At 43.8% G+C, this 25,086-nt stretch overlaps 1 protein-coding gene across 2 annotated transcripts in view; it reads right to left on the bottom strand.

Annotated features, from left to right (window-relative positions):
• tafa4b (TAFA chemokine like family member 4b) overlaps window positions 1-25,086 on the bottom strand; it is a 187,276-nt gene that overhangs the window by 49,817 nt on the left and 112,373 nt on the right. The window contains exon 5 of one of the 2 annotated variants that reach the window (XM_055647641.1): window positions 6,929-7,053. In XM_055647641.1, the coding sequence (XP_055503616.1) occupies window positions 6,929-7,053 (125 nt within the window). Of the gene's footprint in view, window positions 1-6,025; window positions 7,054-25,086 lie in introns of those variants that run through there. The other variant, XM_055647642.1, reaches the window with a different exon arrangement.

Raw genomic sequence — 25,086 nt, forward strand, 5'->3', positions numbered from 1 at the left:
GTTGTGAAACTTCTCATTGCTGGCATTTAGTAAGTAGGTAATTACTTGTAAATTGGTAAAATATATGATTACTGTCTTTTTCTTTATTTGCTTGATAATTATATTTCACGATAACTAGTGAGTGCAAGCGTGCAATATTTTGACATATTATTAAATTAAGTATTATATGTTTTATTCTACTAGTTATACACTGGGATGTAGTGATAGGCTATAATCTTGTTTGACCCTCATGGGAGACTAGCTTCCCCCCCCCCCCCCCCCCCCCCCCCCCCCCCCCCACCCCCACCCCAAGCAAAACCTGAAATGACGCCCCTGTTTGACATCTCTGGCACCTAAAACATTAGCACTGCAACACTGCCAAAGCCCATTACTTTCTATGTAAGGAGATCACCTCTGCCTATGTGACAGTGATTTTGGGGGTAATTAATTGTATGAAAACTACAAATAGATTATCTGAAGAAGGGTTTCAACTCGAAACGTCACCTATTCCTTCGCTCCATAAATGCTGCCTCACCCGCTGAGTTTCTCCAGCATTTTTATCTACCTTCAATTTTTCCAGCATCTGCAGTTCCTTCTTAAACGAGCTGACTAATACAGTAAGTTAAGAGTGGCTGGATGATGGGAGGCAGCTTCCTGTAGTAAATTTTGGAACATGGAAGTCTCACAAAAAAATTTGTTAGGTTCTTTGATTTAAAAAAAATCAAAGTTGCAGCTGGACCCAAATCTTATCTATATACTGTATGTTGTTAAAGTTGCATTCATCCTCAAGATTTTCCAGTATAGTCAATTTTGTACTTTTGAACTGCAATCAAAAGAAAAGACACAAAATGCTGGAGTAACTCAGGGGGTCAGGCAGCATCTCTGGGGAGAGGAATAGTGAAGATTGGTGTCGAGACATCACCTATTCCTTTACTCCAAGGATGCTGCCTGACGCGCTGAGTTACTCCAGCATTTTATATCGATCTTCGGTATAAACCAGCATCTGCAGTTCCTCCTCACGCATCAAAGCAAAGGGAATCTGCTACCCATATTAAACATGGGAAGCCTACAATAGCAGGATGCCCTCTGTATTAGTGATGTTGATCGTGGGATAAACCTTCTTTAGGACATCTTTCATGAGATTTATACATGTGCCTGAGTAGTTAAATGGAATAAATGCTGGAGTAACTCAGTGAGTCAGGCAGCATCCCTGGAAGACATGGATAGGTGACGTTTCGGGTCCGGACCCTTCTTCAAAACCTTCAGTCTGAAGAAGTCCGGACTGGATACTTTGCCTTTCCATATCCCCCATAGATGTTGCCTAAGTTAACCTACAGCTGAGTTAATTCAATACTTTGTGTATTGCTCAAGGTTCCAGCATCTACTGTTCCTTTACCACCTGGTTAAATGCAATTATCACTTCTTCTCGAGTAAAGTGTCTTCAACAAGGTAGCACATCCTCGATGCTGGACTAACATACGATCCAAGTCCCTGGAGTGACATTTGAATCCCTTCTTCTTCTGATTCAAGAGTAGATGCAACTATCTGAACCCAGTCCTGTCACTTTGATAATCAGTCAGGCTTACAGGACATTCCAAAACTTTGGTCCACCCTTTTTTGGCTGAAGCTACTGAATGAGAAGTCAAATGTGCTGAACCATCTCTGCTGGAACTCGGATTTTCTCAACCCATTCCAAAGTGATTTCTTGAGTGAATGAGGTCAATGTTTGCCCCTTCTGTGTTTTGTGCCTCCCATCCCATTTTTCTGGAGTATGTTTTCAGAAGGGGGATATGTGAATTTCCAAGGATGTAGAAACATAGAAAAATTAGGTGTAGGAGTAGGCCATTTGGCCCTTTGAGCTAGCATCGCCATTCAATATGATCATGGTTGATCATCCAAAATCAGTACCCCATTCCAGTTTTTTCCCCATATTGCTTGATTCCTTTAATCCCAAGAGCTAAATCTAACTCTCTCTTGAAAACATCCAATGAACTGGCCTCCACTGCCTTCTGTGGCAGAGAATTCCACAGATTCACAACTCTTTGGGTGAAAACATTTTTCCTCATCTCAGTCCTAAATGGCCGACCCCTTATTTTTAAACTGTGGTTCTGGACTCCCCCAACATGGGGGACATTTTCCCTGCATCAAGCCTGTCCATTCCTTTAAGGATTGTATATGTTTCTATAAGATCCCTTGTTCCTCTACTGCAAGAGTGACTCCCATGGACAAACTACATTGTAATGAAAATGCTCTATGGTGGGGTTCAATGTGCATTAGTATTCTGAGCACTCAGTGGTATCTGAAGGAGATTAGCCATGACTCGTGCGCTATTCCAGAGCCCTGCAGTGTTTAGAGTTAATATTAAGACTCAAAGCACAGGCAACTTGGCAGAGGATGAGAAAATAAATTGTTCCCCAATGTTTTCAGCAGCGTGGTACTGCATTTAAATAATATAAAAGGAGTACTGCATAAGAATAAGGACTATCTTATTCATTTTCTCCAATTTATTTCCAATTTTTCTAATCTGAAGGGGGGCTGTGTTGTTATCAAGGACTCTTCACCTAAGGTAAGTAGTGTTTCCATGCTACCCTTCAGCTTCTAAATAATACAAGTCAGTCACAACTCACGAGAGTATCACACTGGAACAGCACGGTGCGGTTATTTTTTCAGCACTTTAAAAATGAAGCATTTTGCGTTGAGACAGCAGAACGGTCTTTCCTTATTTCACCACAAAATAATCCTCTTCGAATGGAGACTGCCCTCTCTGCTGCTCACGGCAGGAATAAAGCATGGCTTGTAGTGTGATTTCCAAAACACGTTAATTACTTCTGATGCAATGCCTCACTTTTATCAATGCGATACACTGTATGGGTTTAATTTGTGTCTTTTTTGCACTTTACTTATGCCGTTGCAGCTTGTCACGGTATATTACATGGAGCACGTTGTTGATCAGCATTGACATAAACCCATCTCAATAGCAGAAAAGGGTATGTCATATGGAATGACGTGAATTCGAACCACTCAACTATCGGGGGCCCCATAGCAGAAGCATCCATGTCATGGGGCTGGAAACTGAGCTAATTCTGCTACCACCGTCATCTATTGCGACAAGTGATGGCTCCCACTGATTGTCGCCGGAAGCTTGCGTCCTTTTTAGCACAGACGATGACAGCGAGGTCAACGTTTGTAACAAGATGGGACACGCAAAGAAGAAGAACTATCGCGTGGCACGATGGCGCAGTGGTAGAGTCTTACAGCGCCAGTGATCTGGGTTCGATCCTGACTGCGGGTGCTGTCTGTACAGAGGGTTGTACGTTCTCCCCTGTGACCGTGTGGGTTTTCTCCGGGAGCTCCGGTTTCCTCCCACACTCCAAAGACATGCAGGTTTGTAGGTTAATTGGCTTGGTAAAATTGTAAATGGTCCCTAGTGTGTTGGATAGTGTTAGTGTACGGGTATCGCTGGTCGGTGCAGAATGGACGGGCCGAAGGGCCTGTTTCCGCGCTGTATCTCTAAACTGAACTAAAAAAGCATCTCAGGAGCAAACAGATGCGTCACAGCTGCAAAGCCTCAGAGTGCAAACACGGAGTTGTATTTGCTATTTGTAAACTCAGTTATGGCTTCCGATCACACTCTGGCAGCAACAATTGTCTCGGCCAATTCATAAAAGCAGGTGTTCTCATGAAGTCCATATGCAGGGGTAAGCATTGCTTCAAGCTACTTCGAAAGAGGGAGTCTATTTGTTGGTGTGGAGACGAAACAGTGCAGCAGTTCGCTTGCAGTGCCATCAAGAAGGGTCAACAGAATTCACAGATGGCCTTAATTTCCGAGTGGCACTTGCTTTTATTATCGGAAGAAGATGCCAAGTCATGTTCCAATTTTGAAAGAAGCAGCTGGGATTGCCGATGCCCCTGAAAAAATGGAAATGACCTTCAGGCGGGGAGAAAGTTTATTGACGTCCATTCCAACACTAATAAAGAACTGAAAAGAGTGGATTCGCTGGTTGAAGAATTTACTGATTCTCAAACTCTGCAAAATATTGGCAATGCAAACTAAAGGCAAGTTGCAAGCTCCTTTTTTGGAATTTCACAGTTGTTGCATAGAAACATAGAAACATAGAAATTAGGTGCAGGGAGTAGGCCATTCAGCCCTTCGAGCCTGCACCGCCATTCAATATGATCATGGCTGATCATCCAACTCAGTATCCCGTACCTGCCTTCTCTCCATACCCCCTGATCCCCTTAGCCACAAGGGCCACATCTAACTCCCTCTTAAATATAGCCAATGAACTGGCCTCAACTACCCTCTGTGGCAGAGAGTTCCAGAGATTCACCACTCTCTGTGTGAAAAAAGTTCTCCTCATCTCGGTTTTAAAGGATTTCCCCCTTATCCTTAAGAGAGGGTGACACAATGGTGCAGCGGTAGAGTTGCTGCCTTACAGCGCCAAAGACCCGATTACAACCCTGACCACGGGTGCTGTCTGTACGGAGTTTGTACGTTCTCCCCGTGGCCACGTGGGTTTTCCCCGGGATCTTCACTTTCCTCCCACAGTCCAAAGACGTACAGGTTTGTAGGTTAATTGGCTTTGGCAAAAATTGCAAATTGTCCCTCGTGTGTAGGATAGTGCTAGTGTGCGGGATCGCTGGTTAGTAGACAAGACTTGAGGGGCCAAATGGCCTAATTCTGCTCCTATAACCTATGAACCTTTGACCCATTTGAGATCCCCCAGCATTTTGTGTTTGGTTCTTTACAAGGCATAATGAGTCATCTCCACAACCATTAGGGCAAGAATTCCTGGAACACCTTCCAACTTTCAAAAGATAGATGAGGAAATGTTCACCTTCCAGCACTAAACAATACAAATATTAATTTGAAGACACTTTAATCCAAGGAAGAGGCCCCAGAAATGTTAACACCGTCTGTCTGTCCACAGATGCTGCCTGACCTGCTGTGTGCTTCCACCATACTTTGTGTACTAGTCATGTCTCTACTATTTATTTCATTCCCCTTACATGTTTTTCCTCAACCTGCTAAATTTTTGTAAGGTGTCCTTGAGACTCTTGAAAGGCGCCCATAAATAAAATTTATTATTATTATTATTATTCTCTGTTCTTCAGATTTCCAACATTTGCAATCTTTTGATTTTTAATGTGCTATAGAAAATGACTGAGAATTTGTTTTAAGGATTCTTTTTTTCTACCATCTGTGGATCAGCTATATCCAATTGAGCTCAAGTGCATCGTGGGTGCATTTGCAAAGGTCCATAGAAAACATAGAACATAGGTGCAGGAGTAGGCCATTCGGCACTTGGAGTCAGCACCCCCATTCAATATGATCATGACTGATCATCCAAAATCAGTACCCCGTTCCTGCTTGCTCCCCATATCCCTTGATTCCATTAGCCGAAAGAGCTATATCTAACTCTCTCTTGAATACATCCATTTTCAAGTTGACAAGTTATAGAGTCATTGTCATACAGCGTGGAAACAGGCCCTTCGGCCCAACTTCCCCACACTTTTACAGTAGTCCCACTTGCCTGTATTTGGCCCATATCCCTCTAAACCTGTCCTAACCATGTACCTGTCTAATTGCTTCTTAAACGTTGCAATAGTCCCTGCCTCAACTATCTCCTCCGGCAGCTCGTTCCATACACCCACCGCTCCTTGTGTGAAAAGGTCAACCCTCAGATTCCTATTAAGTCTTTCCCCTTCACCTTAAACCTATGTCCTCTGTTCTCGATTCACTTACTCTGGGCAAGAGAGACTGTGCGTCTACCCGATCTATTCCTCTCATGGTTTTATACACCTCTTGGTCGGTTTCAAGACTTGGTCAGCTGTTTTAAAGGATGCCAGTCACTATTTATTATAATTTAACATAGAAGTCTGTTTATTTGTCATTTTTTCATTTATAACATACAATGGAACTACTGTCATTTCTTATTTGCCCAGTGAAATATTCCATCATTATTCCATGACAGAATAACCATTCTAAAATCAATATATATAAAGATATTGTAACATATAGTTTTCTTTCCCTGCCATAGAATAATGTAATATATGGCAAATAAGTTAGGCCAACAGAATTAGCACAGATGACCAAAGGCTCTATCATGAGGACCAAAGAAGGTTAAGAAATCCTAAAATGAACACAAACTTGACAATGATGCATATAATAACAGATTTATTCTTAGACTAAGTTTATTTTTCATTTTAGCATTATACTTACTGTTCAACAATTGCTGACTAAAGCCTAAAGAGTCATACAGTCATAGAGCGATACAGTATGGAAACAGGCCCTTCAGCCCAACTTGCCCACACCGGCCAACATGTCCCAGCTACACTAGGACCACTTGCCTGCAATTGGCCCACATCCCTCTAAACCTGTCCTATACATGTACCTGTCTAATTGCTTTAATGCTACGATACTACCTGCCTCAACTATCTCCTCAGGCAGCTCGTTCCATACATCCACTGCCCTTTGCATGAAAAAGCTACCCCTTAGATTCCTATAAAATTTTTCCCTCTTCACCTTAAACCTATGCCCTCTGGCTCTCGATTCTGCCACTCTGTCAAGAGTCTCGATGCATCCACCCGATCTATTCCTCTCATGATTTTAAACACAGTATAATTTGTATAAATGTTCTAATTAAAGATATCTCTGCAATCTCTCCAAATTCTATATTTTTTTCTTACTACTGTTTTACCGATGCTCGCGTGTGCACCTCTTGTTTCCCTGCTGTTTTTATGGGCAATATTATAAATGAATCTGTATGAACTATTTATGGTGTTCAAATGTAACTGTGAACATTCCTGCTATTTTGGGCAAACGGAAGATGACGGCTTTGGTTGTTTTTTGTTTCAGCGATTCGACAGAGATTAGGGTAAACTGTTTCACTTCTTGCCATTCGGGATTAGTATTGGATAAGACGTGCTGTTAGGTCTGTTTACTTGCCTTCGTGGTTTTAACCTTGTTGCCACTGCTGCAGGACCATCCGGAGAAGTCTGGGAGAACCTTGCATTCCTCACCGTCTAGGCAGGGATTCATGTGGCACCACCACTGCTGCATCACTATAGAGGCTGGAAAAGTACGGAGAGAAAACGATTCCAGATTAGGAAGAGAGTCATAGAGTCCTGCAGTGTGGAAACAGGCCCTTCGGCCCAACCTGCCCACACCGACCAACATGTCCCATCTACGCTGTTTTTTTTTTTTTTTTTGTTTTAGAGATACAGCGCGGAAACAGACTCTTCGGCAGCTCGAGACCGCACCGACCAGCAATCCCTACACTCTAACACTATCCTACACACCCCACACCCTTGGGACAATTTACACTTAAGGGCCTGTCTCCTCTTGCAGATTTTTTCGGCGACTGCCGGCATCCTTGACTGATGTATCAGGTCACCGAAAAATACGCGGGCTTGATGCGGCGTGACGCGGACGATGACGTATGACGTGGCGGTGATGCAGCGTGATGACACATAACGCGCGGCGCTTTTTCAAGTGTCGCAACATTTTTTTGTCGCCGTTGGATTTCGAAATGTTCAAAATCTTTTGGCGACACTGATATGACACCGGCAGCTGCCGAAAAAAATCGCCAAGTGGGACAGGCCCTTTATACCAAGACAATCAACCTACAAAGCTGTACGTCTTTGGAGAGTGGGAGGAAACCGAAGATCTCGGAGAAAACCCACGCGGCCACGGGGCAAACGTGCAAACTCCATACAAACTGCACACGTGGTTGGGATCGAACACCGGTCTCTGGCACTGCTAGCGCTGTAAGGCAGCAACTCTACCGCTGCGCTACCATGCCGCCCCGAAAAACAGTCTCGACCCAAAACGTCACACACTCCTTCTCTCCAGAGATGTTGCTAGTTTTGCCGAGTTACTCCAGCATTTTGTATCTATCTTCGGTGTTATCCAGCATCTGCAGTTCTTTCCTACACTAGTCTGACTTCCTGCATTTGTCCCTTACCCCTCAACAACTATCCTATCCATGTACCTGTGTAACTGTTTCTTAAACATTGCGATAGTCCCTAACTCAACTACCTCCTCCGGCAGCTCGATCCATACACCCACCACCCTTTGTGTGAAAAAGCTACCCCTCGAGTATTTATCAAATCTTTCTCCCTTCACCTTAAACCTATGCCCTCTGGATCATGATTCCCCCTACTCTGGGCAAGAGACTCTGTGCAGCCACCCGATCTATTCCTCCCATGATTTTATACACCTCTATAAGATCAGTGAACTTTGTTTAACAAATGTCCCTGTTGGACACACAATTGTAAAAGAGAAAATAAACTATTTAGCTTTTATTATTGCAGTTGTGCAAAGAAACTCGAACAAAGGAGCCATTAAGAACAGTTTGCTTCATTGTCTGCCTGTTAAGGTCAATTTGGTTTTATGGCTGAGTTTTTGAGCTCCATTTACTAGCCTTATGGTTCCAACCAAAGGTAACGAGCCTTGAATATAAATGAAATTACTCGAGTTTCAATGGTTTCTTGATTAACACTGTAGTGGATTAACCATTTACCATTGAAGATAGGGGCGGCACGGTGGCGCAGCAGTAGAGTTACTGCCTTGCAGCGCCAGAGACCCGGATTTGATCCTGACTACGGGTACTATCTGAACAGACTTTGTACATTCACCCCATGACCTGCATGGGTTTTCTCCGAGATCTTCGGTACGGAGTCATAGTGATACAGTGTGGAAACAGGCCCTTCAGCCCAACTCGCCCACACCGGCCAACAATGTCCCAGCTACACTAGTCCCACTTGCCTGTGCTTGGTCCATATCTCTCCAAAACTTGTCCTATCCATGTACCTGTCTAACTGTTTCTTAAACAATGGGATAGTCCCAGCCTCAACTACCTCCTCTGGCAGCTTGTTCCATACGCCCACCACTCCTTGTATGAACATTTTACCCCTTGGATTCCTATTAATTTTTTTCTCATTCATTTTGAACCTATGTCCTCTGATCCTCGATTCCCTACTCTGGGCAAAATACTCTGTGCGTCTACCCGATCCATTCCTCTCATGATTTTGTATACCTCTATAAGATCTCCCCTCAGCCTCCTACGCTCCAAGGAATAGAGACCCAGCCTACTCAACCTCACCCTATAGCTCACACCCACTAGTCCAGGCAACATCCTCGTAAATCTTTTCAGAACCCTTTCAAGCTTGACAATATCTTTCCTATAACATGGTGCCCAGAACTGAACACAATATTCGAAATGCGCTCACCAATGTCTTATACAACTGCAACATGACCTCCCAACTTCTATACTCAATACTATGACTGATGAAGACAAAAGTGCCAAAAGCCTTTTTGACCACCTTATCTACCTGCGATTCGACCTTCAAGGAACCATGCTGCTGTACTCCTAGATCCCTCTGCTCTACAACACTACCCAGAGACCTAACATTTACTGCCCAGGTCCTGCCCTTGTTTGATGTCGCAAAATGCAACACCTCACACTTCTCTGTATTAAATTCCATCAACCGTTCCTCCTCCCACTTGGTCAATCAATCCAGATCCTGTTGCAATCTTTCACAACTATCTTCACTATCTGCAAAACCACTACAAGATACAAGATACATTTAATTGTCATTTGGACCCCTTGAGGTCCAAACGAAATGCCGTTTCTGCAGCCATACATTACAAACACATAGACCCAAGACAACATAATTTACATAAACATCCATCACATCGCTGTGATGGAAGGCCTAATAAACTTAACACTAACTTTTGTATCATCAGCAAACTTGCTAATTTTGCCCTTTATGTTCTCATCCAAACCATTGATGTAGATGACAAATAATAACGGGCCCAGCACTGAACCCCGAGGCACACCACTAGTCACAGGGCATCCATTCTGAGAAGCAACCTTTCACCATTACCCTCTGCTTCCTTCCAATTTGCTATCCATTGGATAGCTATCTCTCCTTGAATCCCATGCGATCTAACCTTCCAGAGCAGCCTACCATGCGGACTCTTGCGAACGCCTTACTGAAGTCCATGTACACAACATCTACAGCTCTGCCCTCATCAAACCTTTTTGGTCACGTCTTCAAAAAAATCAATAAGATTTGTGAGGCACAACCTCCCACATACAAAACCATGCTGACCATCCCTAATCAGCCCTTGACCATCCAAATGCCTGCATATCCTATCCCTCAGAATACTCTCCTGTAACTTATCAACTACAGATGTTAAGCTCACCGGCCTATAATTCCCAGCATTTTCCCTGCAGCCTTTCTTGAAAAGAGGCACAGCATTTGCCACTCTCCAGTCTTCCGGCACCTCTCCTGTATTTAAGGACGACTCGTAAATTTCAACGAGGGCTCCCGCAATTTCCTTTCTAGTTGCCCACAATTTCCCCGGAAATATTCCCACACTCCAAAGACTTACAGGTTTGTAGGTTCATTGGCTTGGTATAAATGTGTGTAGGATAGTGTTAATGCGCGGGGATTGCTGGTCGGTGTGGATTTGGTGGGATGAAGGGTCTGTTTCCACATTGTATCTCTAAACTAAATTAAACTAAAATGTTCATGTATTGAACGTAAAGGTCTTTCATTTTTAATTCTGTTTCCCTCTCATGTTTCATTGCGCGTTTCACTGAAGCTCCGGCCAAGAAAGCAAACCAAGATTTCCACTTCCTCAGAAGACCAGGGAAGTTGAGCTCCTGTGACTTTTACCAACTTCTACAGATTCACCATAGAAAGAATCCAGTGTGGATGCATCACAACATCGTTTGGCAACACCTCTGCTCAGGACCACAACTGCAGAGAGTTGTGGATATAGCCCAGTCCATTAGAAAAACAAAAACCTCCCCAGGATCAACTCCATCAACACTGCCTTGGAAAAACAGCCAACATAATCAAGGGCCATTTACACTCCAGTCATTCCTTTTCTCCTCTCTTCTGTCAGGCAGAAGATATAAAAGCTAGAAACTACATAACAAGAGAATCAGGAACACTTTCTTCCCTACTGTTAGCCGACCGTTGAATATCCTCTCACAAACTAAAGGTGTAGCCCCGATACCTGATCTTCCAATCAACCTCATTACAACCCTTGCACTTTTTCATATCTGCGTTTTCTCTGTAGCAGTATCACTTTAATGCTGTGTCACTGTACTCTGGTATTTTTTTACTTTGCACTGCCTTGGATAGCAGCAAACAAAAGCAGCTGTATCTCTATACACTTGACAATAATAAATCAATACCAACCCCTTCACAACATCTTATCTCTGCGGCAACTTTCTTCAGTTTTGAAGCCAAGGACTCCCAACTCCAGGACGTACAACTAAACAACAAGAAGATTTTTTTTTTAAATCTCCCACAACGGTAAAGCACTGCTTTCATTTCCCACCCCCTGTAGTGACGAAGGTTGGAGGAATTTTGTCAAGATGTTCCCACTGTCATTGAAGCAGCAGAGATGAGGAATTACAAGGCTGTCCACACAGGCAGCTTGAGAGATTGGAACTTCACAAAGTAATACAAGCTCTGATGAAAGCAGAAATTCAGGAGACACAAGGAACAGCGGCTGCTGGAATCTCGAGCAAAACACAGAGTGCTGGGGTAGCTCAGAAGGTCAGGCAGCATCTGTGGAGGCAGTGGGTAGGTGACGTGGTAGTGCAGCGCTAGAGTTGCTGCCTTACAGCGCTTTCAGCGCCAGAGAGCCGGGTTCGATCCTGGCTACGGGTGCCGTCTGTACGGACATTACACGTTCTCCCTGTGACCGCGTGGGTTTTCTCCAAGATCTTCGGGTTCCTCCAACACTCCAAAGACGTACAGGTTTGTTGGCTTGGTATGTACTGGTAAAATGACAACTGTCCCTAATGTAGGATAGTGTTAATGTGCAGTGGTCGCTGGTCAGTGCAGACTCGGTGGGCCGAAGGGCCTGTTTCCGTGCTGTATCTTTAAACTACACTTAAAACCAAAAGACATTTCGGGTCGGGATCCTCTACAGTCTAATTGTAGTTGGGGGAACAAAGCTGGAAAATAGATGGACGTATCCCCTTGTTATTACCTTTTCCACAACCAACAATAGACCATTGTGGGCTCCACCTTTCCTTGATCATCCGTGCTGGCTCTAATCGTTCTTCTCATACCTTCCACTCATTTGTTTTTTGTACCTTTTCATACCCCCAGTTTCCCTCTCCCCTGACTCTCAGTCTGAAGAAGGGTCATGACCAGAAACGTCACCTATCATTTTCTCCAGAGATGCTGCCTGACCCGCTGAGTTATTCCAACATTTTGTGTCTATCAGGGGCGGAACAAAGCCTAGTGAGTGAGAGGTGGATAAAGGCAAGGGAGGTTTGTTTGGAAGATGGGTGGATAAAGTCTAGAAATGAAAGAGAGACACATGGTTGATGAAAGTGGGACTAGTGTATCTGGGACGTTGGCCGATGTGGGCAAGTTGGGCTGAAGGGCCTGTTTCCACACTGTATCACTCTATGACTCTACAAATATTTCTGAAAATTATGTTGAAAATACATTTTAAAAATGATATATTTGTTTTTGATAATTGGCCAAATAAATTGCCCCTAATGTGCGGTGGAATTTGCAGGGTGCTGATACAATTAAGAAAATAATTTAAAAAATAGGATTAATGGAGTGTTATTGTTGATGGTCGGTGTGGACTTGGTGGGCCAAAGGGCCTGTTACCATGCAGTAGAACAATCAATCAGAAAATAACATAATACCTGTTGCCTTAGTAGTTCTGTTTCGTTTAGTTTGGGAATACAGCACAGAAACAGGCCCTTCGGCCCACTGACCGCCGACTGGCAATCCTGGTACTAGCACTATACTGCACACTAGGGACAATTGACAATTTTTACCTAAGCCAATTAACCTACAAACCTGTACGTCTTTGGAGTGTGGGAGGAAACCGGAGCACCCGGGGAAAACGTACATGGCCACGGGGTGAAGGTACAAAACTCCATACAAGTAGTACCCCTAGTCATGATCAAACCCAGGTCTCTGGTGCTGGAATACTAAAATATTTGTCTAAAATAATGCCAAACCTAGGTGGCAAAACTAATACTGGACCCCATTAGATTTCATTAGATTTCACATCTATACATTAATTAAGCAAACTTTCACCTTTGAATAATGGCACAAATAGCCACTATTATTCACTGGAGGAACTTAATGGGTCAGGCAACATCTAGGGACTGTATTCCACTGTGCAATATTGTCATAGAGTCATAGCAATAGAGACAAACTATGCAGTTGGGTGAAGGGATTTCAATGCTGGAGGTAATAATGGGTATCCATTGATGTCTTCCAAAACCACAGGATATCATTCAAAACATTTTCCTCCATTTCCATTGTAACATTAGAGCGCCTACGGGTGCTGTCTGTACGGAGTTTGTACGTTCTCCCCGTGACCACGTGGGTTTTCTCCAGGCGCTCTGGTTTCCTCCCACGCTCCAAGGGCATGCACGTCTGTAGGTCGGTTGGCTTCCGTAAATTGTTAATTGCCCCCAGTGTGTAGCACGGTGCTAGTCTACGGGGTGATCGCTGGTCGGCGCGGGCACTTTGTTAATCCTCAATAAAGAAGTTTCTCCTTGGGCATCATTTAAAATGTTTAAATATTCCGGCATGCTCAAGAATGGCGGAGGAAAAAGCAAGCATTTGCATTTAATGCCAAAGGTACAGTGAAAATATAAATTGAGAACTGCAAATTGCGGTCAGAAGCACACGATCTACATTAAAAATAACAACCCATACTTCTGATGTAAATACCATCTGGTTTCCAAGCAGGCAAAATTATTTTCTCTATCAGCGCACCTTAGAAGTTCGGGGCAAAAGGGATCGATTATCAGAAAGTAAAAGGCTCATTAACTATTGTTATTTTAATAACCTTGTTTCCTGCCTGCTGCAAATTTGTGTTTGAAGATACATAGTAGATTCCCCAGGAGAAAACCTGCTACAAGCTAACAAGCTCGTTCACTGAAAAGTGTGAAATGCCAGCACTCTGGATCCACCTAGAAACAAACAAGTAGAAACACCCCTCTTTTTATTGTACGAGGCAGAAAATGAATAGTTCTGCAGTAAACGCAAGCATTTGACTTTATGCTATCCTGAATAAGAACTAACTTGGGAAACTCAACATCAAATGACAAAATATGTGTTACAACTAAAAGGTGACGAGACGTCAAGAAAATGCCTCCAGGTTTTCATAATTTTATCATTACGGGAAGATTATTTCTGCAGGTCATTTTAAATATAGAAAAGTCTTTTGAAACTTACATTTTCAGCAGATCGTTACTTCCAGCTGTTGCAGGGTGGTATTATAAATGCAGTAATGATTTAGTGGTTCACTTCTTCTAATGATTCAGACAGTCTCAACATTATCCCAGTTAAAGTTTAGTGCTATAAAATTTGTCTCTGTACATGTTCACAAGCTATAGGAGTAGAATTAGGCCATTCGGCCCACCGAGTCTACTCCGCCATTCTATCATGGCTCATCTCTGCCACCGAACCCCATTTTCCTGCCTTCTCCCCATATCCATTGACACCCGTACTAATCAAGAATTTGTTTATCTCTGCCTTAAAAAGTATCCACTGACTTGTTAAAGTCAGATTTAAGACGTCCTCAAATATCTTTCTGAGCTGCTCCATGTTTCTGGCTGAGTGTTTGCCCCCCTTCTACATGCGATGATCTGTGCAATGTTAGATGGGATGTCCATATAAAAGGATCAACAAGATGTTTTGTTTATTGACTCACGCTCAATGTATGGTTCCGGTAATAGACACAAAGTGTTGGAGTAACTCAGCGGGTCAGGCAGCATCTCTGGAGAAAAGGATGGGTGATGTTTTGGGTCAGGACCCTTCTTCAGGCTGAAAATTGGGCGTTGAATTGATTCCAAAATGGCATACAGCGTGCAGGCAATTGCAATGTAAACCATTTAGGATGCTGCATCAAGATGGACATTGTACAAACATGTACTGTGAACACCCATCAGCAGGAAGGAGGGTGAAGAGAATCATGAAACATGTTCAATGGTCGTTTGATGTCAATGTTCTCATTTGGTTCACACTTAACCTTCCTACAGTGAGCCTTATCTTCACAGCAGGAAACCCCACCAGCACTTTCAAAAGAGACCATCAACTTCCAAGTATTGCTAATTGATTTCCATTATCTGCTGCCATGATTCTGCAGGCTCTTGAGACATTCTAGTGTTATTTTAAAATGGTTAAGCTCCACATGTGCCAAAGGACCGAGTCTTATGTAAAGTCTTCCGTGCAAATCAATATCGTTCCCTAGCTGTGGGGAGACCGAGCAGGCATCCTCTCGTCATGTGGAGTGCGACTGGGAAATAAGTGGAGGGCTGACAAATGGGGCGGTACAGTGGCTCAGCGGTAGACGTGCAACCTTACATCGCCAGACACCCTGACTGTGGGTGCTGGCTCTTCAGAGTTTGTGCGTTCTCCCTGAGGCTGCATGGTTTACCTCCGGGTGCTCCGGTCCGTATCTCCCTCCTCCCAAAGACGTGCAGCATTGTAGGCTATTTGGCTTCTGTAAATTGGCCCTAGTGCACGTAGGATAGAAGTAGTGTACGGGGAGATCGATGGTCAACGTGATCTCCGTGGGCTGAACAGCCTGTTTCCATGCTGTATCTCTAAACTATCTGGAACTGGAACTCTCTGCCACAGAAGGTAGTTGAGGCCAGTACATTGGCTATATTTAAGAGGGAGTTAGATGTGGCCCTTGTGGCTAAAGGGATCAGGGGGTATGGAGAGAAGGCAGGCACAGGATACTGAGTTGGATGATCAGCCATGATCATATTGAATGGTGGTGCAGGCGCGAAGGGCCGAATGGCCTACTCCTGCACCTATTTTCTATGTTTCTAAACTAATGAATAAAACTGGCTGTTCTCTGATATTTTCTGATCGATGGTCGGCAAGGACTTGTTGGGCCAAAGGGCCTGTCTCCATGCGGTATCACTAAACTAAGTTAAACTGAACAATGTAGGAGAAGCTGCTCGAGATTAGTTTAGTTTATTAGTTTACAGATACAGCGTGGAAACAGGCCCTTCGGCCCACTGAGTCCGCACCGACCTGCGATCCCCGCAAACTAACACTATCCTTCACACACACATTAGGGACAATTTACATTTTTGCACCAAGCCAATCAACCTACGAACCTGTACGTATTTGGAGTGTGAGAAGAAAACCGAAGATCTCAGAGAAAACCTACACAGGTCACAGGGGGAACGTACAAACTCCGTACAGGCAGCACCTGAGTCGGGATCGAACCCGGATCTCTGGTGCTGTAAGGCAGTAGCTCTGCCATTGTGTCACCATGCCGCCCTCTAAAATGGAGAAGGGGAGAAGAAGGATGAGGATGAGGATGAGGAGAGGCACAAGGGCTCTGAGTGGGACGTAATTTCCACCCAAGGTGCTCAGGAAGCGACTGCTTCCTGGATCTCAATGAGGAATGGTTGATCACCTTTGGAGCTCCACACAACCTCTCCCACCTAGTCCACCTTCTGCCCGCATGCCTATTGTGTTTAAATGAAGATTTATCACATTGCCACAGACCAATAAATCTTTCTCCTCAAGTTCATTGTTACTGAGCTCATTAAAGTTCCTTCTTCACTCTTCCCTTCGTCCCACATTCAAAGGGTATAAGTGGGGACTATCATGTTGCTTAATTGCTTGATTTATCTCTTGTGTTTCCTGCTTACTCTTCATCTTGTGTGTTGACTTGGATCAAAGAAGTGAATATTAGCCGCACTTCCATTGTTCTGTTTTTTTAATGATATATGGAGACGGGAAAAATTATAATAATATTAACTCAAGATATAATATGAAGTAAAGCCATAGCCAGCACTAGGCTGGAATAAGTATTGGTCTTTCATCTGAAAGTAACCTTTCTCAGTAATATAGCACTCAGAATTAAAGAATGTTCCTTTAGGAAGGAGATGAGAAGGAATTTCTTTAGTCAGAGGGTGGTGAATCTGAGGAGTTCACTGCCACAGAAAGCTGTGGGGGCCAAGCCAATGGATATTTTTAAGGCAGGGATAGATAGATTCTTGATTGGTACAGGTATCAGGGGTTATGGGGAGAAGGCAGGAGAATGGGGTTAGGAGGGCGAGATAGATCAGCCATGATTGAATGGCAGAGTAGGCTTGATGGGCCAAATGGCCTAATTCTGCTCCTATCACTTATGAACATAAGTATCTATGGGGCGAGGCAAGGCAGAAGGAGACAACATAATGCAGCTGGAAGTGAGACAAGAGTCAAGAGTGTGTATGAAGGAACTGCAGATGCTGGTTTAAATCAAATATAGACACAAATTTCTGGAGTAACTCAGTCTGACAAAGGGTCTCAACCTGAAACGTCACCCATTCCTTCTCTCCAGAGATGCTGCCTGTCCTGCTGAGCTACTCTGGCATTTCGTGTCTCAGGAGTGTTTTATTGCTAAATGTCCCAAAACAGAACAATGAATGATCTTGTGTCGGAAGGAACTGAAGATGCTGGTTTGCACCAAAGATAGACACAAAATGCTGGAGTAACTCAGCGGGTTAAGCAGCATCTGTGGAGAAAAGGAATATGCGACATTTCGGGTCAAGACACTTCTTCAGACTGAGAGTCAGGGGAGAGAGAATTTTGAGATATGAAAAGATAGAAAGAACAAATGAATGAAAGGTATGAAATGAATGATCTTGACTTGGTCAAGCTCACACGGGATGGCAAACCTGTAAATAATCGACTTTTGGCCGTTGCAATGCTAAGCGGAAAACCCTGCTCATAACAAAGAACCAAGTGAGTGCCTAAACTGAATGTGTCGGTTTTGAATATCTGACATTAAGCTGCAGAAACTTGCCCTCACGAATTTTGAAGCCAAGCCAGGTTGAAGGGTTCAATGAAACATAGAAACATAGAAAATAGGTGCAGGAGTAGGCCATTCTGCCCTTCATGCCTGCACCGCCATTCAATATGATCATGGCTGATCATCCAACTCAGTATGGACTTACCAACACCCCTGGAGGGGAGCTTCGACCGCCGGCCCTGCAGTCTACGGTGCTTCTGGCTGCGGCGGAAACTTTAAATCTCGACCGCCAGCCTGCGGCCTACAACAACCTAAAGCCGCAGTCTCCGGTGAGGAAGAGCCGATCCTGGACTGACTCTGGACTCTGGTCTGGTCCACGGGGGGGGGGAATGGAGGAGGACTGGCCAAATTTTGTGCCTTCCACCACAGTGATAAATGCTGTGGTGGATGTTTGTGTTACAGTTTTATTGTGGTTGTGTGTTCTTTATTATTGTACTGCTGCTGCTGACAACCCAAATTTCCACCGACCCTGGTTGTGTGGCAATAAATTATATCTAATCTAATCTAATCCAACTCAGTATCCTGTCTTCTCTCCATACCCCTTGATCCCTTTAGCCACAAGGGCCACATCTAACTCCCTCTTAAATATAGCCAATGAATTGGCCTCAACTACCTTCTGTGGTAGAGAATTCCAGAGATTCACCACTCTCTGTGTGAAGGCAGAGAGAAATGAATATTAATTAATTAATCAATATTGGCTAAGTATTCACATACAAGGAATTTGCCTTGGTGCTCTGCCCGCAAGTGACAACATGACATAAAGAGAGGAAAGAATATGAAACATAACCTAACAATGTCTTCAAATGAGAGTTTTTAGCAAATATATATGGAAAAACAGAGTAGAGTCTGTCCACTCCCCATGGAGTTCAAGGAACCGGTTGAAAACTACCCATTTTATTCATTTGAAGAACTTAACCAAGTTATATTCATGACACAAGCCCACCATATCTATTGAACTTCTCCAACAAGAGAAAGTCCAACTAAATTCTCTTAGCATTCAGCAGCATTACTATCATCAAAGGTTCCCATTATCAACATCCTGAAGTCCAATATCGATCCAAAATGTAACTATAACAGCCATATAAATAGCAAGTCCACATGTTGCATGACTAATGCCTTAGCTTACGGCAACCTTACTATCTAACTGGCACATCAAGAATATGATGGATACCCTCAATTTTCCTGAATGAATGTCACTCCAACACAAATAATGAACCTTGATCTCAAGGACCATTGACATCCCCTTCATTGTCCGAGACATTCAATCCCTTTGCTGAAACGCGTTAGGACTTCTTTGGCAGCAACTTCAAATTCCATGGCGACTTAAAATGAAGTTCGACATGTCGCCAATAAATTTCACCAATTTCTACAGATGCGCCGCAGAAAGCATTTTATTGGAATGCATCACAGCTTTATCCATGGCCGCGAGAATTGTGGACCCAGCACAGACCCACCTCCCTTTCATTGACTCCATCTACACTTCAAGCTGCCTCGGCAAGGCCACCAGCATAATCAAGGACGAGTCTCAACCCGGGCACTCCCTCTTCTCCCCTCTCCCATCAGGCACGAGTTACAGAAGTTTGAAAAAACACACCTCCGGATTCAGAGAGAGTTTCTTCTCACCTGTTATCAGGCAACTGAACCATCCTATCAACAGCTAGAGAGGTCCTGGGCTACCATTTACCTCATTGGAGACCCTTGGATTATCTTGAATCGGACTTTACTGGACTTGCCCTAAACATTTTTCTGTGTAAAAATGTCTTACCCCACACATCTCCTTTAAAAGTTGCTGCTCTCACCTTAAAGCTGTGCCCTCTAGTATTTGATGTGTCCATCTAGACTACATTTTTTATATGTACAAAAGTGTAGGAAGTTCAGGTGAGGGCCAAATGCGCAATTAAACTCGGCATTCCAGAGTTGTTGGCATTCTGTGGTGCTGCTGCAAGTATGAATGTCATTGTTCTATCTGGGACCTATGACAATAAAACATTCTTGACACTCCTGACCAAGCTGTGTTGATCCGCTGTACATTCTGTGAAAGTTAGTACTCTCTGCCCATCACACATTCATTTGCAATGAGCACAGTTGCTGCACTTACAATGTTGTCCCCTTCAGTCTCTGCACCATATTACAGTCATAGAGTGTTACAGTGTGGAAACAGGCCCTTCAGCCCAACTTGCCCACACTTGCTGAAGAGCCAACATGTCCCAGCTACTCTAGTTCCACCTGCCCTCGATTGGTCCATATCCCTCCAAACCTGTCCTATCCATGTATGAACCTGTATAACTGTTTCTTAAATGTTGGGATAGTCCCAGCCTCAACTACCTCCACTGGCAGCTTGTTCCATACCCCCACCACCCTTTGTGTGAAAAAGCTACCCCTCAGATTCCTATTAAATCTTTTCCCCTTCACCTTAAACCTATGTCCTCTGTTCCTCGATTCACCTACTCTGAGCAAGAGACTCTGTGCATCTACCCAAACTATTCCTCTCATGATTTTATGCACCTTTTATACACATATTAATGAAGTGATGAATGTCAAGCTGCCAATTTATACAAGAGAAATGAGAGAGAGGCAAACGAAACATCAAACCAGTTAGGTTGACGTCGATAGAAGGGAAAATGTTAGCATCTATTATTAAGGAAGGACTAATAGAGCACATAGAATGTAATAAATGGATTGGTTAGAGTCAACATAGATTTATGAATGTGTAATCATGTTTGACAAATCTGTTGGAATTTTTGAGGTTGTCACTGATAGAATGAATGATGGGATATGAGATGCAGTGTGTTTAGGGTTTGTGGTGGTGAGGGAGGGGAGGGATGCTGATCCTGGATAAGATGCAGGTTATAACTTAACCTGCTAGATTGAAATAGTTGAGGAAGTTGGCTCACAAGTTATCGAGGGTAGTCGGTGTGGCGTGGTGCGGCGTGGCGCAGAGTGGCGTGCTGTGTTGTGCTGCGCAGTGTAGTGTAGTGCAGCAGTGGAGTGTATTAGTGTAGTGTAGTTGTGTAGTGTAGTTGTGTAGTGTAGTGTAGTGTGGCATCGTGCAGCAGTGGAGTGCATTAGTGTAGTGTAGCGTAGTTTGGCATAGTGTAGTAGTGATCCGAGCCGGTCGTGGGCGACGGGAATGATCGGGAGCTGCTCCGGTAAAACAAACACGTGGGAATCCGGACTTTAAACATGATGAAATGATGTCCAACATGGGACAGCGCTGGCACTAAATGCACAATTTATTTCACTGTGTAATATTTAATTGTGTATATAACCATAAATATACATTGAACCATTGAACCATTGAGGGGATGAGATCTGGAACTTTATATGCAAGGGACTGCATTAACAAAGCTAATACTCAGCACACAGATTATGATCAATGGTTCAATTAAAAAGCTTCACAGAGTGTCAAGACACAACCTTAATATGTCCTCATCAGACCTTTTGGATCTATTTCACTCTCTCTGGCTATAAAGATCCATGTTATTTACACACATATCAGCAGTAACTATATTTCAAACAAAGTAATTCATTGGCAATAAAGTACTTTAAGGTACTCTGAAGTCATGTAAATACAAATATTCTGTTCTCCTAACTGCGATACATTCTATATGTACGGATCGATGTTTATCAAGGCCGAGGTAGAGTGGATGTGGAGAGAATGTTTCCCGGTGTAGGAGAGTCCAGGACCAGAGGGCATGACCTCAGAATAAAAAGATGTACCTTTAGAATGGAGATGAAGAGGAATTGTTTTTAGCCTGGAGGGTAGCTTAAAGGGCCTGTCCCACTATACGAGCTAATTCAAGAGATCTCCCAAGTTTCCCCTGATTCGAACTCGGAGAATTACGGTAATAGCCGCTCGTAGGTACTCAGGGCTCTCGTGGACATTTTTCAAAATGTTGAAAAATCTTCACGAGTCTTCAAGAGCTTAACGCGTTTCCCGAGTACCTGCCGTTAGCGTTACGAGCCGCTAAGAGACGTCCCGAGCTCCGACGTACCCGCTACGGACATTCTACGTGCTTACAACGAGTTTGATTTTTTTTTTAACTTGGGAGAGCTCTTGAATTACCTCGTACAGTGGGATAGTCCCTTTAGAATGGAGATGAGGAGGAATTTCTTTAGCCAGAATTCATTGCCACAGACGGCTGTGGAGGCCGTTAATGTTTTTTTTAATGCAGAGATTGATTAGGAAGGGAGAAGGCAGGAGAATGGGGTTGAGAGGAGAAAATAGATCAGCTATGATTGAATGGTAGAGCAGACTCGATGGACCGAACAGTCCATCGATGTCTTATGAACTTACTGCTGGAATTCTGTATATAATTTTCATTTAAAGTACTCACTTTTTGAATACTATGAGACAATGATAAATATATCAAATTTGGCAAAATAATCAAATGTTTAGGACTTCCAGAAATGGTGCTTTGAAGCATGAGAAGGAGCAGTTAATAGAAAGGTATCTCTAAACTAAAATAAAACTAAATGACCAAAAAGTCTGCATCTAATTGAATGGTAAAAGAGAGCAGTGATAGTTTGTATTAATTATGAAGAAATGACCAAATAGGAGCAAGTCTTGAGCCAATAATGCGACAATTAATTCTTATGTACCTTAAAGTATTCCAATTTAGCTCATTAAATAATTATTTTTCAGTAAATGCTACTAAGCAATTTAAAATTGCTGCCAGGCCCCGAGGTCCTAAGCTATAGGAAGAGATTTACAGAGCGGCTTGGTGGCGCAGTGGTAGAGTTGCTGCCTTACAGCACCACTCGGGTTCGATCCTGACCACGGGTGCTGTCTGTACAGAGTTTGTACGTTCTCCCCGTGTACTGCGTGCATTTTCTCTGGGATTCTCCGGATTCCTCCCACACTCCACAAAGAGGTACAGGTTTGTAAGTTCATTGGCGTGGTAGTGTTAATATGCGGAGTCGTTGGTCAATGCCGTTTCCATGCTGTATCTCTAAACTAAACTAAATTAAAATTGGGCAAGGTAGTACTTTATTCCTTGGAGTGCAGGAGGTCGATGGGTGATCTCATGGAGGCTTATGAAATAATGCAGAGAATTTTACCCAGTGTAGGGGAATCAAGAATCAGCAGTTTAAGGTAAGAGAGGAGAGATTTAACAGGGGCAACTTTTTCACATGGAAGGTACCTGTATATGGAATGAGCTGCCAGAGGAGATAGCTGTGGCAGGTATTATACAGTAAGAACGTATAATAGACACTTGGACAGGTACATGGAGAGGACAGGTGGAGCGGGAGTTGGGCAAAATGTGGGTAAAAGGGACGAGCTTAGATGGGGCATCTTGGTCAACATGGACAAGTTGGGATGAAAGGCCTGTTTCCGTGAAGTATAACTGTGACCCCATAACTATAAATGTAACTATAATATTAGGCAATAGACAATAGACAATAGGTGCAGGAGTAGGCCATTCGGCCCTTCGAGCTAGCACCGCCAATCAGTGTGATCATGGCTGATCATCCCCAATCAGTACCCCGTTCCTGCCTTCTCTCCATATCCCCTGACTACGCTATCTTTAAGAGCCCTATCTAGCTCTCTCTTGAAAGTATCTCTTGAAGGCAAATGTTGACCATATCTTCAAAGTTTCTCACTGTGTGCCCCCCCCCCCCCCAGTACATGTGACAATAATAAACTAATACCAATATACTCTGGATTTGTTGGGAACTTGTTTTCTCCACTTGCCCACAGAGAATGGGGGGAACCTCCCTCCACAACCAATGCAGTGCTTCTTTTGAGGGTCCTCACACAATGCTAGACACAAAATGCCAGAGTAACTCAGTAGGACAGGCAGCATCTCTGGAGAGAAGGAATGGGTCGAGACCCTTCATCTTTTACGTCTATCTTCGGTTTAAACCAGCATCTGCTGTTCCTTCCTGCTCACACAATGCTGCCGGGGTGGGCTGTCAGCTTTTGACACAATGTCATGGATGAGACACATATAATTCACGGTGACAGTGATGTACGGGTTGGATCAAACTCCCAGGTGGTGATGCATCCTTGTCCTTCCAGTTACGGCTGTAGATTTACGGGGTGATATCAAAGTAGACTTGGCCATTGAATGCATTGTATGCTGTGGATCCTACACAGCGCAGTGTGGAGGGATGGGAACATTCAGCACCATGGACAGAGCCTGAGTGCAACAAGTTACCTTGTCCAGAAGATAGACACAAAATGCCGGAGTAACTCAGCAGGACAGGCAGCATCACTGGAGAGAAGGAATGGGTGACGTTTCAGGTCGAGACCCCTCTTCAGACTAGTCAGGGGAAAGGGAAACAAGAGATATAGCTACTTTGTCCTACTTGGTTTGATGGTTTGCTTTGCTTTCACATGAAATCAATATTCATACCACTGGGCTGTAAGCTGCCCAAGCGAAATGGAGAGAAGGCAGGTACAGGATACTGAGTTGGATGATCAGCCATGATCATATTGAATGGCGGTGGTTTAGTTTAGTTTAGTTTAGTTTAGCTTAGTTTAGTTTAGTTTAGGTTAGGTTAGGTTAGGTTAGGTTAGGTTAGGTTAGGTTAGGTTAGGTTAGGTTAGGTTAGTTTAGAGATACAGCATGGAAACAGTCCATTCAAAAAATTTCACTGCATCTAGATACATGTGACAATAGAGTAGCGCAGAATTATTTCTGTATTGAAACATCAGCCCACCGAGTCCACACTGACCATCAAACACCTGTTTACACACTCGGTTCTACACACTCCCGCCACACCACAGGCAATTTGCAGAGGCCAATTAACCTAGTACAAACCCGCATGTCCTTGGGATGTGGGATTAAAGCAGTCACGGGGTAGAACGTGCAAACTCCACACAGACAGGCAGAACCTGAAATCAGGATTGAGCCCAGGTCTCCGGCGCTGTGAGGCAGCGGCTCCACCAGCCTCACCACCGTGGCGTCGAGCTTCTTCTGCCTGGCTGGAGTTTAATCCATCCAGGGACGCAGAGAGGGCTGCATCACATTCCTGGCATGCCGTGCCGACATGAAAAGACTTTGGGAAGTCAGGAGCAGAGTCTCACGCTGTCGAATACTCAGCCTCCATCCTTCACTTGCAGCCATAATAACTATATGCCTGTTGCCGGGCAGATGTCCAGCCAGGGGATTAATCAGCCCCAGCTAGTTTCGACTGGTGCATGCCATTCAAAACATTGCACCCGATGGCCATGCACTAATGAGAAAAACAGTGCGTCTGGATCTGGTTCAAAGCTTGTGTCATGGTAATGAGGTGGAAGAACACATTTTATGGTGTGACCT

Source organism: Leucoraja erinacea, chromosome 16 (genome assembly GCF_028641065.1).
Source record: "Leucoraja erinacea ecotype New England chromosome 16, Leri_hhj_1, whole genome shotgun sequence".
NCBI classification, from domain to species: Eukaryota; Metazoa; Chordata; class Chondrichthyes; order Rajiformes; family Rajidae; genus Leucoraja; species Leucoraja erinaceus.